The sequence below is a fragment of the Leptidea sinapis genome, chromosome 29 (assembly GCF_905404315.1).
Source record: "Leptidea sinapis chromosome 29, ilLepSina1.1, whole genome shotgun sequence".
NCBI lineage: Eukaryota > Metazoa > Arthropoda > Insecta > Lepidoptera > Pieridae > Leptidea > Leptidea sinapis.
This window is the reverse complement of record NC_066293.1, coordinates 4,396,529-4,413,348: the sequence shown is the minus strand read 5'-3', so window position 1 is coordinate 4,413,348 and position 16,820 is coordinate 4,396,529. Positions and strand designations below refer to the sequence as shown.

Genomic DNA, 16,820 nt, shown 5'->3' with positions numbered 1-16,820 from the left:
ACTTTATTCTTACTTATTTGACTGATGAGGAGCGTCTACTATAAGCTTTAACATTTTCTATTGTGAAATCAAAACTGACGACATCAGAGAGAAAGGAGCAAAGAAGATGTAAATACTAATCAATACGTAGGTAATAGTAATAAGAGGCGGGTTTGCCTAAGTAAAAATTGAATGTGAAATTTAGTTTAGTATGAACCGTGGAGTGAGATTTGACATAAGTATGAAATAGTAATATACAGTATGGCGACGAAGTATAATCCGGCTAAGGTTGAAAGCGAACATTTGCTCATAACGTTTTCGGCTATCTCCGTTTTTTTTACAAAATTATAGCCGTCATCTATCAATGACTGCACGTTTCATACAATCCAGTGAATCACTTTTTTCTTAGAGAGTTTGGCTAGGCTGGAAAGGAGGTTTAAAGGAGAGTGTACCAAATGCACTTTTTCTCTGTTGTTTCGTTGTCCACTCTCATACCCATGCTGTTATCAGCTTCTTTCGCTTCTGCGGCAGAATTGCATTTGAAGAGATACTCCGTATTTGTTTTTATAATAACAAGCTTATGTTCGGAAATTATGTGGATATCTAAATAAATCAAGTTATATTTCAAAACAATGTATTCATCTAATTAACAAAAAACTCATTAGATCTTTGGTTCTGGTTGTGTCTCCACTTGCACGCCCAGTTCCAGCAGGACATTCCCGCCCAAGGCTCGTCTGTGTAGAACACTTGACCATTCTGGTACATCTGGAATTACCAATAAAAACATCTTTACAAAATACTAAAATTGGAGAATGTTTTCACCGAAATATTTTTAAAGTGAAAACTTCTTTTGGCCCACCGCACACATTTTTTTCGTAGGTAGTAGCAGGTTACGCTTAGCCGTCACGCTCAGAGGTGCAAGGCTCGTTAGGTGAACGTCGTGTGGCTGATAATGATGACAAATAGGAAAGTGTTACATTAAGTAATGACAAAACTTGTTTTAAAACTGCCAATTTTTAAAACATTCATTCAAAAAATACCTATTAATAATATAGATAATACTCACGAAAGAGAGATCCGAGCTTTTGTAAGTGACGCCGTCGAATCCGAACCGCAAGATGAAGTTCATGGAGAAAATGGAGAAGATGCATCGAATGTCTGTTGTGGCTGGCAAGAAGTAACGATACGGGCCGCACCAGTACGAAATCTTCGGTTCATACTCCACGGATTCGGGAAACTCCTCGCGCGGGTTTATCCTGGCAACATTGAATTAAAAGTCTCAATAAAGAACTAGATACTCACTGGCAAAATCTCAGTGCTGTGGTAACAAAATTGGGCCGAAATTATCTTAATTGACACTATTCACGATTCAAAATGACACTCTAGTTTCTAGATTTTCCATATTTATAATCTATTTATTATTCACGTCGAGAGATGGTAAAAATCGGATCTCAACCAATAGTCCCCTTTCATCTGGATTGTGAGCATCTGTCATACGCCAACACACCAAGACGAAGCTGACACTTGCATTAGCCGAAGGGTTTTTCCTAAATTACTAAAACTGACAACTCTTTACGTAAAATAACTAACGTGAGAACGGGTTGCAGCGCTTTTAACAAACGTTTGTTGAATATTCCCAAATTGTTTGTTCCCTGTGCAGCAGAGGCGTACACATTGTACTTGAGTGCAGAGGTGTGGTCAAACCGAGCCAAACATCTAAGGTCACCAAGCACTCCCCCCTAGCTCTGGTGTGATACATACCTTCAGGAGCTTGGAAAGCAAGAAAAGCCTGCCACGTAAATCCTTCAAAACTTCTCACTCTAGAGAGTACTACGCATCAATTAGACGCAGAAAGTTTTAAATGCCGTAGTCGTCCTCTCCAGTACGTCAGGCACGTCTAAAGATTTAGATCTTGATTGAATTGATGCGTAGTACTCTCCGGTAGCACGACATCTTGAAAGGTTCTGTAAACTTGTGTGTTTGCTTTCAAAGTTCAGTCTTCGTAACCGTTTAATAATATAGGACCAGACATAAACTAATATTGTGGCATCTCTAGATACGACAAGATTTGTTAGTCATGTAGAATGCAACTAAGGCCAAACCGCATGGCTTAGAGTTAAGGAAGGCGTACAGCGTTCGGTTCAGTTCGGTGAATGACTCTATGAATACTGCCAAGTTCTGACAGTCAGGCAACTCTTCATATTGGCTATTGTTATCAAACAGCACACTTTAACAGAGTATAGGCCAGTCTACTCGCCGCAACCATCTTGTGGTAGTATCTACGAAGGTAACGACATCAGATTCTTTCTGTTTCTGGGACCGTACTTTTATAATAAGCTCCATAAGGTCTTATGTCTGAATGGTCTAAATATATACAAATGTCGAACAACTGCACACGAATGGCTCCTTTTGCAAGACTACTGTCACACAGAGGGACTTCTGGAGGTCTTGGATGGTTAGCTCACCTATGAACCGAGAACAACCTATCGCACGTATGCACATACATGCGTGCGATAGGTTGTTCTTACCCTCTCTCTCTCTCACACACATACACACACACACTCCGTCTCATGCATACACACCCACATTTACCTCTATCCCCTGAATTTTTTAAGCTATCGTTGTATTGCAATTTTGGTTGCTGGTGAGAAATAAAGATATTATTGTACTATAAATGGGCCCACGCTGAAACCCGACCGTACGACCGGGTTAATCATCAACGTAAAACTAGTTTACTAGTTTCGCCTCTACACGAAGCATCCTCAGGAAATGTTGGCTCGCCAAACTTTTGAAGGAGACACTCGTTCGTGCGGTTGGGCTTTAGGTGCATTCTGCATGAGGAAAGCGACTCAAAAGAAGAAAAAGATTGAGAAGTTAAGCATTCATACTTGTAAATGCACTGCGCGTCGCTCCAGTTGTCATCAGACTGGCAGTATAGACCCTGGCTTGGATCCTTGGCCTGAAACTGTTCCGCATGAGGCCCGACGTACGTTGTCTCCGAATGTCGGTGGTAGAAACCGGAGAATGCGAACGCACCTTCAATAAAAAGCCAGTATTTATTATCGACATAACTCTATTTGAATATGAAATCTAATATCAGACAAAAAAAATATATGCCTACTACTCCGCTAAGTAGTTAATCATTTTTTTATGGAATTTAGACAGTTTTCCATTGAAAACTTTATCATTGCGTAGCGTTGTATTCAAAGCGCGGTCAAAACATAACTGAACGAAAACTGCCTAATAGAGGCTCGTAGGCAGAGTTGTGCTAGTTGTTTAGTGCACGTCAATGACGTTGTCACGTCAAAGTCCTTTTGGTGTTATTTTCTAGAATATATAGTACAAAGCAATAACTTACCTCGAAACGTATAACAATGGGGCTTTCGTTCACTCGACAAAATCATTTGTACATCCTCTTGGTTGTGTGCTGACGCTATGTAATACGACGTGCCGAGGCATTTGAATTCTGTGTATTGAAACAAAGCGTTATAATATAATTTCTACTCCCATTTCGTAACTACCCACATCCTCGAACTAAAACACAAAACAAATCATCACTAACTTGTGGTTACATGCATCTACTATACTCAATATAACTTTTGTTTTTTTTTAACGTATTAATTCCATTTTTACCTAATTTGGCTTACTCGTGTAAGTCGTGTAAGGTGTGAGTATTTTTGTTGTATCACTTTACATATATTGTAACTTAAATTATCTATAAAAGGATGACGCTGTAAATGTTGATTTACAAGAGTGGGAATGAGTTTCACGCCACCTCTTTCTCATTAAAGCTCAACCATTTCCGAAGTGGCGGTAGATATAGAAAGAAAAGGATACCTTTGACATTCTTAAGTGTCATTTCCTTGACCTACATGAATAAAGTGATTTTGATTTGATTTGAATATAAATCATTAAAATAGAATTTAGATAATTATGGATTTCCACAAAATAAGGCCTAGTTCAATTATTTGCTAATATAATAATAAAATGCTAATACTTGCCAGGACTGGTATATAGCCCGAACGGAATCTTAGCTTGAGTGGACTTGATCTTCGCTTCAGAAGTGTCCATCTTCTTGTTCAGCTTCAGCAGGACCATCGACATGAGAGCCATGTCCGTCGCGAACAGTAACCTCTTCAGATCTTTGATATGTACATCAATAAATGTGTTCAGTTTCTTTTCAACTTGAGACAGGATATCCTTTCGTTCGGTCTAGAAGGATAAATTAAAAAAGAATAATTTAAATTTGTTTTAAAAGAGAAGTGACATTCAACACATCACACAAACAAAACATAAAGTGTACTGATTATAATCGTTTGCAAAAATATATGACGGCGTATTCAAAATGTCATTGGCAGATTACGCCGGAACTAGATTTGACAACTGTCATTTCTGGCGGAACGTCGTGTCGATGGTCAGCGCACCCATGTGGGCGGCATTCATTGTCTAACCGTCATGGTGAACGCACCACGGTTTCGAATAAATGATGTTAATTGTTATTGGTTTCTGAAGTGAGTGATTATTTTAATTATACGGTATTGAATTTTAGACTAGTGTAATGTGGATTATAGATCGAATAGAAATGTGATTTTAAAACTGATATTGGACTTTATTCTGTTATACGCCCAAGTGAGTGGTCGTGGTCAGTCCTGATGAAGGATCCCTATCGCCTTTAATTTTTTTTTTTAATAGAGAGGGGGCAAACGGGCAAGAGGCTCACGGGATGGGGAGAGGTGAGGCAACCGCCCATGGACATCCGCAACAACAGGTGTGTCAAGAAATGCGTTGCCGGCCTTTAAGGTGGAAGTATGCTTTTTTCTTGAAGGTCCCTAAGTCGTATCTGTTCGGGAAGACCGCTGCCGGTAGTTGATTCCACAAAGTGGCTGTGCGAGGCAAGAAATTTCGAAGATAACGCGCGGTTGTGGAATGCCAGACGTCTACGTGATGCGGATGGTACTTTGCACGTAATGTCCGATGGTGGAATTCGGCCGCTGGAATCAACCCGAACAGCTCCTCTGAGCACTCCCCGTGATAAATGCGGTAGAAGATGCAGAGAGAACCCACATCTCTACGCAATGCTAGAGAATCAAGCCGATCGGAGATGACTTGATCGTCGATGATTCGAGCCGCTCTTCGTTGTATGCGGTCAAATGGAAGAAGCTGGTACTGGGGAGCACCCGCCCAGAAGTGAGAACAGTACTCCATGTGAGGCCGAATTTGCGCCTTATAAAGTTGCAGGCGGTGGCTTTTAGTGAAGTACTGTCTCGCCTTACTGAGTACACCAAGCTTTTTAGAGGCCAGTTTGGCCTTCTCTTCCAAGTGACCACGGAACTGAACGTCGCTCGATATATCGACGCCAAGTATGCCAATACAGGCTGTGGCAGTTAGAGGAGTGATCTCGAATCGAGGGGATACGACAAAGGGAGAACTTTTTAGTGGTGAACGCACAAACTTGTGTCTTCTTGGGGTTGAATTGGACTAAATTATGTCGGCACCATTCCGAGACTTTGCAAAGCATAGTCTCGATTTCAGACACAAGTTTGTTCCGGTTCTCGTCGACGCTATCCCGGGACATGTTGGCACGGCCGGTGTAGGAAGCATACCCTGTGCTGTCGTCTGCATAGCAATGAATATTGCTGATTTGCAGCATATCATTGATATGCAGAAGAAACAGCGTAGGGGATAGCACGCTGCCTTGCGGGACACCAGCGTTTATGGGTTTCAAGTCGGAGCATGCACCGTTGATAACAACCTTGATGCTCCGATCAGCCAAAAAGCTAGTGACCCATTTGCACAACTTCTCGGGAAGCCCATAGGATGGCAGTTTCGCTATAAGCGCTTTATGCCACACCCGATCAAAGGCCTTCGCTATGTCCAAACTCACCGCCAACGCCTCTCCCTTCGACTCAACCGCTTGCGCCCATTTATGGGTGAGGTATGCAAGAAGGTCACCAGCTGAGCGACCCTGACGGAAACCGTACTGGCAGTCGCTGATCAGCTGGTGCCCCTCTAGGTATCCCAAGAGCTGGCGGTTAATGATCGACTCCATTACTTTGGAGAAAATGGAGGTAATGGCAATAGGGCGGTAGTTATACGGATCTGAGCGTACACCTTTCTTAGGGATCGGGTGCACTAAAGCCGCCTTCCATAATTTCGGGACTACGGCTGATGAGTAGGAGAGCCGGAAAAGACGGGTAAGGACCGGCGCCAGTTCCGGAGTACATGTCCTTAGCACTATCGGCGGAATGCCATCGGGCCCGCTCGATTTGTGAATGTCCAAGGTGAGAAGCGCCTTAAGCACGGCACTATGCCGGATTTTTACCTCCGGCATATATGAATCGCACCGCGGAATATGCGGTGGTGGTGCACCTTGGTCATCCAGAGTCGAGTTGGACGCGAAGAGGCAGCCCAGGAGATCAGCTTTCTCTTTCGCGTCATGGGCCAGCGAGTCATCATCCCTGTGCAGTGGCGGAATGGCTGGCTGGCAGAAGTTTCCTTGGACAGCCTTGGCGAGCGACCAGAACGCACGAGTTCCCGAGGGAAGGCGTGCAAGTCTTTCGCCAATTCTGCCAATGTGCTTCGACTTCGCGTCAGCAATAACTCTTTTGAAGGACCTGAAGGCATGATTGAAGTGTTTTTTAAGTTCGCTGGAATTCAAATCCTTAGATACCACCGCATTGACCCAAGCCTGATAGCATTCCTGCTTTCGGAGAGAGGCCATTTTGCAGGAGCGGTCAAACCATGGTTGGGACCTGCCACCGATAGGCACAGAGGAGGATGGAATGAAGAGTTCCATACCTTGCAGTACCACATCAGCAACAGCGTCAGCAGCGGCATCTGGATCTCCCAGCGAAAAACATATCTGCCTCCACGGGTAGGATGCAAAAAAGCACCGCATCTCGTCTCACTCTGCTGACCTATAGTGCCACACGCGGCGACAACCTAAGAAGTGTTAGGCGCGTGATCGGCACGGTGCTCCGGATCAGGCAGTGGTCCGACGATCCCAGAGGAGGGTCAACGGAAACTAGGTAGCCGTCCGGATGTGAGGTCAACAGAAGGTCCAACAGTGAAGGTGTATGATCTCGCACATCTGGGATTCGCGTTGGCGCAATAACCAGTTGCGTCAGACCATATGCTAAGGCGAAGTCGTGAACAGATCTCCCTGCATGATCGGTGGTACGTGAGCCTAGCCATTCGGCGTGGTGGGCGTTAAAATCGCCAAGAAACACGATCTCTGCAGTGGGGATCTGCTCCAACACGGAATCTGTAGCCATTTGGATGTGTTCGAGGAGCCGGTCAGTCTCTGCGTTACCGCTATGGGACCTATACAGGCATGCGTAGATTCGCGAATGGTCATCGCAGTCTACACGCAGCCAGATGATGAATAGGTCCTGTCCTTCAAGAAAACTCAGGCGTCGAGAACAGACATCCTCCCTGACGTAAACGCACACGCCAGCCCGTGGTATAAAGGAGTGTTCCAAATTATACCCCGGGTAGGAAAGGTAAGATGAATCAGCCAGGGAGGATATCTGTGTCTCGGTTAAAAAGAGCAGGGCCGGCTTCGCCGTCTCCAGGTGAAAGTGGACGGCATTTAAATTTGATCGAAGCCCCCTGATGTTGCAAAAGTCCACAGCGAGTGTGGAGGAGGGTGGTTTGAGCCTCCTTCTCTGTTTGCCCCGAGTCAGCGCAGATTTGCCCCCTCCAGAAAACGCGGGGCAGCCTGGGCAACCACTGTTAGGTACAGGCCCTAATTGTGGACGCCCAGGGACGGATTCTCCAGGGCTGCATAGCCTGGTACCGTCCTGGAGTAGTCTCTTTTTAGTCTGTGCTGCCATTTGTATTTGGGAGGGGGGGTGTAGGCCTCCGGATACCCCACTCACCGGACGAAACACAGCGGCATAGCCGCTATTTCACGCCGGTTTCGAGTGGGGGAGTGGTATTTCTCCGGGCGTGCCGGCCCTATTCGGTTGTGTCCGTGAGGACCCAACATGGCACTACCACTCCTAAAAAATACATTCTTCTTTTGTGGGAATGGGTGTCCGCATTTACTTATAATAAAATAACAATTTTCCTGCCCGAATTGCCCCTTTAATTAGATTTAAATCGGTAATTTAGACCATCTTAATTAAAAAGGCTTATTACACTGTCAATGATTGCTTGAATAACAAAAGCGCGTGGTTGCTTGGCGAAACACAAAGAGAAATACATACTGTACCAACAACATAAGAAGTAAGTTAATTTATATTTAAATTTGTTTACAATTTTTGACAAGTACAAGTGTATGTGAAGTGCTGGGCCAAGTGCTGAATAAATATCATTGCTTCATTGTTTTTAGAGAAATACTATGTACGGAACGGATGGATTGATTGATTGGAAGACACAACGTTGGATGAGGGAAGCACAGGACTGATCGTCGTGGAGACCTTTGGGAGAGGCATTTGTCTAGCAGTGGACGTCTTCCGGCTGATGATGATGAATTTTAAGTTATTAGTTTTAATATTATGCTAGCATAATATGACAGTTATTAATGTATGCATCGATAACTTATTTAAATAAATTAAAGTACATACATTTGTTTTTTAACTTATGTAACTTGCGTTTGAGTATTTTTGTTACATCATGACTGTAAAACGATGAAGCTGTAAATTTTTCTCATTAAGGCCTTTGCTCTTTAGTAAGAATAAAAACGCAAACAAGGGGTTTTTATACAAGTTTTATGGTGGAATAGGATAAGTATCTTTTCCGAAATGGTAAAAATGTACAACTTTTGACATTCATAAGTGTCAGTTGTGTGAGGTAAATGAATGAAGTGATATTGATTTGATTTACCTTCAATTAAAGCGCAAAGCGGTGGTATTGTTAGAGTTTATGGGCCGCGATTATTATGATACTATATTAATATACTATTCGTCCCAAATACCAGTGTCTACGAAGATTTGCAACCAGCGTGTGTTTTGGCAGTAATGACATACGGAAAAAGGACGTGGTCGCTAACTATGGCCCTTATGAGGGCTGAGAGAATGGAATAAAGAGGGCTCGGTTTTCCTCATTTCGATCTAACAGTTCACTGTTAAAGTCACTGACATAGCCCAAATGATTGCGAAACTGAAGTGGCAGAGGGCAGGGCACATAGTTCGACGGACAGCGACCACGTACCGGAAGACGTAGTATTGATGGAAAAAGATGGAACGATAATCTGGTCAAGATCGCCGGGATAGGTTGATTGAGGATCATCATGGAGATCTTTGGGAGAGGCCTTTGTCCAGCTGTGGACGTCTTCCAGCTGGTGATGGGCCGCGGTGACTTATTCAGATGACCTGTGTGTCCTTGTCTACTATAATAATAATTACCGGATTATGCGGCTCCTTAATACGACTGGTCATCAAAGTGGAATACTTGAGAAGACTGTCAAACTTCTCATCAGCGTAACTGTGACGAGGGTCGATTTCCTTGCTGCTTGGCATGTTGTAAGGCTTCTGCAGATTACAAATTCAAATATTTTTATTATAATATGATGTGGTATCACTAATTGTTGAATGTCAAAAACTACCACCCATTCCAAAAATTATGCCCCAGATCTGAGAAGAACGGGCGCAACAAACTCGGCATCTTCAAAAAAAAGGTAGTCAGAAACAAACTAGCATCTCAGCGGTTTTTTTTTATTTCGATACAAACAAATTGTTTATTTATATAGCCGCCGTCGCTCCATTCCCAATCTGTGGTATTATTAAGAAAGTCATTTATGTTATAGCAAGCTTTACCACACAAATAACTTTTAACAATTCTTTGAAATTTGGTAACACATTTGTTTTGTACATTTTTTGGGATCACATACTGTAGAAGCATATACATCGCCCAATAAATAACTTACTAACTTGATTTAACCGAGTAGTAGGCTTAACAAGTTTATGTTTGTTCCTCGTGCTAACGTAATTTGGTTGGATTATATCTATTACTCATTCATTCTATTGTTATTTTTATTTCGTACTAGCTGACCCGGCAAACGTTGTTTTGCCATATAAATAATTTTTAGAGTTAGCCCGTTTCGTGGACATTTCGACATTACTTAATTTTTCTAAAATAAAAGATTTTTTTTGAAATAAACGTAGCCTATTTGTGGAAGTATTTTAAGTAGATTTCTTAAAAATGTTACTTTTTAGGACTATAGCGCCTTAAGATTTATCTAACCATATAAAAATAATCTTATGGATAGAGTTAACCACTGCAGTTAATCTACCTAGTCCTATCCTACCTCCTGAGAAAGTTAAAAGATATAAAAATTCTAATTGGTTATTCATTTTGAACTATTATTTTTATTTGGTTTCTTAACGACGGTGGACACATCTAAGGAAAATCAAAATCGTTGTTTTTTAATTTTATTCTGATCATTTTCATATTTATTCACCTTTTAAACCTTCTCTGACTTCGGACTTCCACAATTAATTTAAGACCAAAATTAGCCAAATCGGTCCAGCCGTTCTCGAGTTTTAGCGAGACTAACGAACAGCAATTCATTTTTATATTTCGTATAGAGCTGGAAGCCCGACTGTCCTCATTTGACATTTGTAGTTAAAAATAACTTATTCACAAAAATTGAGGTCTTAGCGACATCAATAAATTTTGCCCACAAACTTAACGGGGGGTTCTTGTTATCGAGTTTATTGAAAAATTATTAAAATTATCTTCTTTTATTGTATTTTGATGATATTCTTGTTAATGCTCGAAATAAATAAAATAATTAAAAATAACTTCATATACAACAAAGAAAAAGTTCAAAAGAATATACCTACCGTTTCTACCGTAGGAAATGACAGCCTCGCGAGCTGAAAAATGAAAATATCAATGACATATTAAACTATATTGTTAACTTTCTTCAACACACATGTTTCAAACATTTTTCGCTATTTACCAGTGGGAGGCTCCTTTGCGCAGGATGCCGGCTAGATTATGAGTACCACAACGGCGCCTATTTCTGCCGTGAAGCAGTAATGTGTAAGCATTACTGTGTTTCGGTCTGAAGGGCGCCGTAGCTAGTGAAATTACTGGGCAAATGAGACTCAACATCTTATGTCTCTCAAGTGACGAGCGCAGTTGAAGTGCCGCTCAAAATTATTGGGATTTTTCAAGAATCCCAAGCGGCACTGCATTGTAATGGGCAAGGCGTATCAATTACCATCAGCTGAACGTTTTGCTCGTCTCGTCCCTTAATTTCATAAAAAAAAAATTCTCACGCATGTCGATGAATAAAACTCGCATCTTTTGTATCGGAATTGATGGTCTCGGAGCAGTCATTATTTAAATTAAAGAAATAACATGAGATCTCAACTTTAGTATTAACTCTTAAACGAGGTAACCGTCGACTACGACACATCACTACACTGCAGGCGCGCGAGGCGAGGCGTGCGAACAGCGGGGGTTGGGGAGATACTCCCGCCCTTTACCTCAGGCCCCGACTGCACTCAACTCGCGCGGTAACTGTAGGTATAAGGTTGCCTAATTACATTTCGTCATAAAACAGAACAAACAGTGCCGTACAGGGACGCCCGAAGTCTAAAGCGTAGGAAATAAGCGTTAAAAAATAATGAAAAAAGACGTCAAGAAGATAAAACTCCAATTTACAGGTTTTTAGAGTACTGGCGTGGATGCATAAAGCAGAGAAAGAGATAGAAAGCCACGCCAGCGACGCAAAATGACATGAGTAAAAGGGAGACAGAAGACCAAGCACCCTGAGGAGGCAGCTGCCTGAATACCTACATATATATCGTGTAACGGCACTGAATCTGACGCTCTCGTGTAACGGCAAAATATGACGCTTAGTACGAAGAGTGGCTGCGCGGCGAGCATTATCCGTATAGAAGTTTCGCTTCAAAATAGAATTATTGAAGTGAAACTTCTTAAGATTCGTTGTGATTACAAACCGGATGCAACGGAAAAAACGACAGGTAAGAGACACAAATACAAAATGTGTAGGATGAAGCCGGCAAAGAATGAGACAGAAATATACATACTATTGAAGTGAATACTTCTTTATCATCGTTGTGATTTGAAAGTCGATGAAACGAAAAAGCGACAGTAAAAAGAGCAGTCACATCAATTCATAATGTTTATTTAACATATAGATAATGAGATAGGAAGCATAATACAATGTTTTGGTACCAGGCGATCATAGTTAAAAAAGAGATTGTCTTAAGTATGGCGCGAGTATACCTTAATATATTCTTACTCCAAGCGCACGACGTATTACTACATAGACACCAGGAGAACATATTATTATATATAATATTAATGGTGGTAGGAATGTCTTTCATAGCGGTTGAAATCATGTGTCATCCTAGCAACACGTACCAGGAATTCACATGCAGTTTAGAGGTTCATGCACCATGCAGGTTTCACTTCTGACATGTGTACTTTGTACGCACGCAATGTTTTTTTATTTGTAGCAGATCTAATAGGCAGATTATAACTCACCTTTCAGTACTTCCATGTGTATTTTGTACCTAACGATGAATTATTAATACTTTTTCAAACATCTATACGTATTCGCCATTCAATCCGTTTCCACTGGACTTTTTGCAAGTTCCAGTTTATATCCACAAAGTTATAAGAAAACTTACCAATTGGAAAGATGAGACTTCACCATTATTTGCGTGGGTTCCATGAATCACTTGCAGCAACTGTAATTGAGGAACACTAAATAATACAGAGTGGAGATACCACCAAAGAGTTAAGTAAAACGTCATAATATTATACATTTCATAACTAATTTTGACTTCGTTCCGAAGGGCACCGTAGCTAGTGAAATTACTGGACAAATGAGACTTAACATATTATGTCTCAAGGTGACGCTCATAAGTTTTGGGATTTTCAAGAATCCCGAGCGGCACTGAATTGTTATAGGCAGTGCTTATCAATTACGTTCATAGTCCCTTATTGTCATAAAAAATGTGACTGCCAGAGGCGTGACCTGCAATTCCATAAATACAGTTCTTAAATATAACATTTGGAGTTAATACTATAATTATAATACAGGCAGCATTATGGATAACCAGTTTGGGTGTCGCAATTTGGTCTGAACAGCAGACCGTAGTAAGGAGACCCATATTTTTATTTTTTTTTGTTTGTATCGTTTAGAAAAACATTTACGGCATAGTAGCACTTTTAAAAAAGTTTTTCAGTATTTTAATAAATTCATTTTCATTATTTATGCTTCGAATTTTGTTTGGCAGATTATTATACATTTTTATAGACATTACATACGGACTCGATGTATGTTGTACTAAATTTGATTGTGGGAGGTTTAATTTATTTATATATCTTTCGGGAAATCGACAGGGCTACGAGGAAAAGATATCAATTGTGGCAAATTTAACTGCAGGTACCGCCCTAAAATGAATTACACAAACATGAGAAAAACTTACTATGCAAGTTTTCAAAACTCTAAGCCAAGAATCCATTTAGCCAGTTATTGCCTTCAACTGTAACACTCCAGTCCGACTGCTAAAAAATAATTGGCACATCAATTAAAATGTAACAATTTTGATAAATTTTATGTTGTTTTTATGATTTTCAGGCGATTAATGAGAAATAACTCAAGGCGAAGAGTAAGCAGAAAACACGCAAACATGGTGTTTTTAGACAAGTTTAGTGGTGAAAGTATAGCATTTCGAGATATGAACACTACTTAATCCTGTTACACATATCCTTAAGTCTTATTTGTAGGTTGCTTATGCTTGCTGTTGGTTATAGTTAACACTGCCGAGTCTTTTTGAACTACCACTTTTCTTTGAAGTTAAACAAGTTTATTGGCATAGCGTGACGCATTTTTTTGGTACTTCTCTCAGAAAAGTTATTGTTATAGCTTGTACTTTTTGTGTAGGTTCATTTATTCAGATTAGTAGTGAATAACGAGGATTGTAAGCATATAAACTGTTTTCCATGCAAGAATTTTGAAAATATTGGCTTTGTTACATAGATGGCGGGCCGGCAGCCGTGAACTCATATCGCTCAAGGTCGCTGGCATTTAGTGTCGCCTTAAGCCATACGTCGTGTGTATGTACCTCATCAACAAATAGGTAAATATTTTTTTAGGTAAAATTATTTGTAGACATTAACCGAAGTTGCGTATATTAAATACTCTGACCTGATTCCTGGTACCGAATTCAAACTTCGCACGACCAACCACATATTAATATATCATCCCACCATCTGGATGTGTGACGTTCCTCCACAGTGCGGTTTTCAAGGAACTTGGAACTTTGTACGTGGTAGACCACGTACACCAAAGCAGCGACATGAACTTCCTTGTGCGGTATCTACAGGACGATATGATATGAGTACTTAAGGTCTTTTAGGCCAGCAAAGCTCTTGTGATACCTCTGGTGCTGCAACAGATTGTGGGCGGCTCCAACGTATTTCGGCGATTTTGACCAGATCATCAGTCCATCTTATGGGGGCCTACCAACACTTCGTCTTCAAGTAGATGGTCGCCATTAAAAGGCATAAAAGGCATTTATTTTCTCAAAATTGATTCCTTTAGAATTCTTTTTGATGTCATTTCTTATACCACTAGATACTACTACCGCTTAGGAAACAGATGGCGCTCTGAGAGAGAAGGAGCGGCGCAAGAAATTCTCCCAGCATTCTTTTTTTGCGCTCTTTTCAATAAAAATATACAATATTGTACAGTCATTTCTATCGCTATAGGTAAAATAATCACAATCTAGTCCCAGGCTGTCCGATCATTTAGATATTCAGCAGTGGAGTAATAGGATTTACGACAGAGCCATTTTTTTATGTTTTATAATTTAAATTTATTAATAGATAATGCCTGAACAGTGGCTGGGACTTTATTATAGAAGTGTATACATTTACCCTTAAAGCTATTATGTATCTTATGAAGCCTACTAGAATTAGTTACAAGCAATCCCTTATTTCTAGTGTTATAATAATGAAAATTACTATTAAGAGCAATAAGGTGACGATTTTTGTGAACGTATATTAAATTTTCATAAATGGACTGACAATGAACAGTCATAACATTTATTTCTTTAAATTTTACTTTGAGAGACTGACTATAACCAAGCTGATATATAGCACGAACAGCTCTCTTTTGCAGAGCAAACACTATATCAATGTCAGCAGCATGACTCCATAGTAATATACCGTACGTCATTCATTCAGTCATTCGAGGACTTTACTGTTCCACCGGCCATCTGTCGTTCGAGCTATGTCCTGTCCACTGCCACGTCAGTTTCGCAATCATCCGAACTATGTCAGTGACTTTGATTCTCTTACGGACCTCCTCATTTCTGATTCGATCTCGCAGGGAAACTCTGAGTATAGTCCTCTCCATTGCCCTCTGAGCGACCTTGTATGATATATTAATTTTGACAAAAGTAAGCCTACATGGTCAGGCAAAATGTATGTTTGCAGTTTTTATACAGCATGGTGATAATATGGAAATAAAAAAATCTAAAAATTAATGAAATTTTCAAACGGACAAACTATATATATCGGCGCAAATACTACAACACACCTATTATAAAAACGAGAATAATTCAAGTTTAACTAATTTTAGTTAAAATTAGTTCATAATTACATTGTGAGGTGAAATTATTGTAAAAATAACATGGATTGAAAACACGTGCACGTGCACCGAGCACCGTAAATACGGCCGCATTTCAAAACACGTGGATTAGCACGTGCGCCGGGTCCTATAAATACAGCCGCACGGTCGACACTTGAGTCAGTCGTGCTCGGGCTTGTCGTACGGTACGGACCTCTCTGGGACGTCGTAATGCTGCCAGTTGAATAAACGAAAGTAATAAAATACTTACTCGTGTAGTTTTCTTTGGAAGAACCAATGAGTGATCTTCAGCAAGATAGCAATTGTGATGTCAACAGTAGTGACGTCACCTTTTATTTTTAAAATGCAGAAGTTCTTTACTCGTCATATACATTTAGGAAAATATTCGGCACTATTCACCTAAGAGTTCTGTATTATTATTATGAGTATTATTATACCGCATATTTTAGCTAAATAAAGTTTATTTAAATATCATTGAATTATTCTTATAAAATTAGAAAGAAATTAAGAATGTTTTTTTTTAATTTATAACTTATACACACGGACGAGTAAAAAAAGAAGGACTCCGCGCCGTGATATTAGCAAGTGAAGCTCCGTTATGCTAGTGTGTGTGCGGTTACGAGGGATACTAGTTACACAATTTTTTCTCCCTTAAATAATCATATATGGCCACAAGTACATAGTATCGTATTTACACTTTTTCACAACGCACGACGGCATTTTTAAAATATTTTATTGAGACGCAAACTGATCTGTCACAGACGATGACAATTCTCATAATGGCCGCCTATCGGCCTGTAGTAGTGTAAGTGTGTGCGTAGGGCTAAATAAAAATAAACCACGTTTAAAACAACCGACTTCAAGAACTAAAAAGTATCAAATAACTAAAAATTTAATTTAATACACCTCATATGCAAACCTTTACCTTTAATATTAATAAAATACTATTATTTAAATATGCTACCTATTGATAGGTTTTAAGTCAGTGTCATCCAGGTAGACGAAAATTTTCATATAAATGTTCATAAAATAAAAACTACTGGGTCAAACTATGTAAAGAAGAATTACGTAAATCGGATCATAAGCCACAGAGTAATTGGTGTGCATACATAAAAAAATACCGATCGAATCGATAACCTCCTCCTTTTTGAAGTCGGTTAAAAAGAGATTCACACGATTGTATGAAACGTGCAGTCATTGACAGATTGACAGCTGCATACTTTGTAAAAAAAAACGGAGATACGCCGAAATCCAC

At 40.2% G+C, this 16,820-nt stretch overlaps 1 protein-coding gene across 1 annotated transcript; it reads right to left on the bottom strand.

Moving 5' to 3' along the window:
* Positions 1-596: 596 nt before the first annotated feature.
* LOC126973626 (uncharacterized) lies at positions 597-13,497 on the bottom strand. The gene is made up of 9 exons (XM_050820964.1): positions 13,398-13,497; positions 12,594-12,653; positions 10,770-10,802; positions 9,330-9,455; positions 3,981-4,191; positions 3,338-3,445; positions 2,868-3,015; positions 1,046-1,235; positions 597-744 (listed from the first exon to the last, which is right to left on the bottom strand). Exons 1-9 carry the CDS (start codon positions 13,431-13,433, stop codon positions 622-624), a joined length of 1,035 nt encoding a protein of 344 aa, XP_050676921.1. The 5' UTR covers positions 13,434-13,497; the 3' UTR covers positions 597-621.
* Between the last annotated feature and the right edge of the window lie 3,323 nt (positions 13,498-16,820).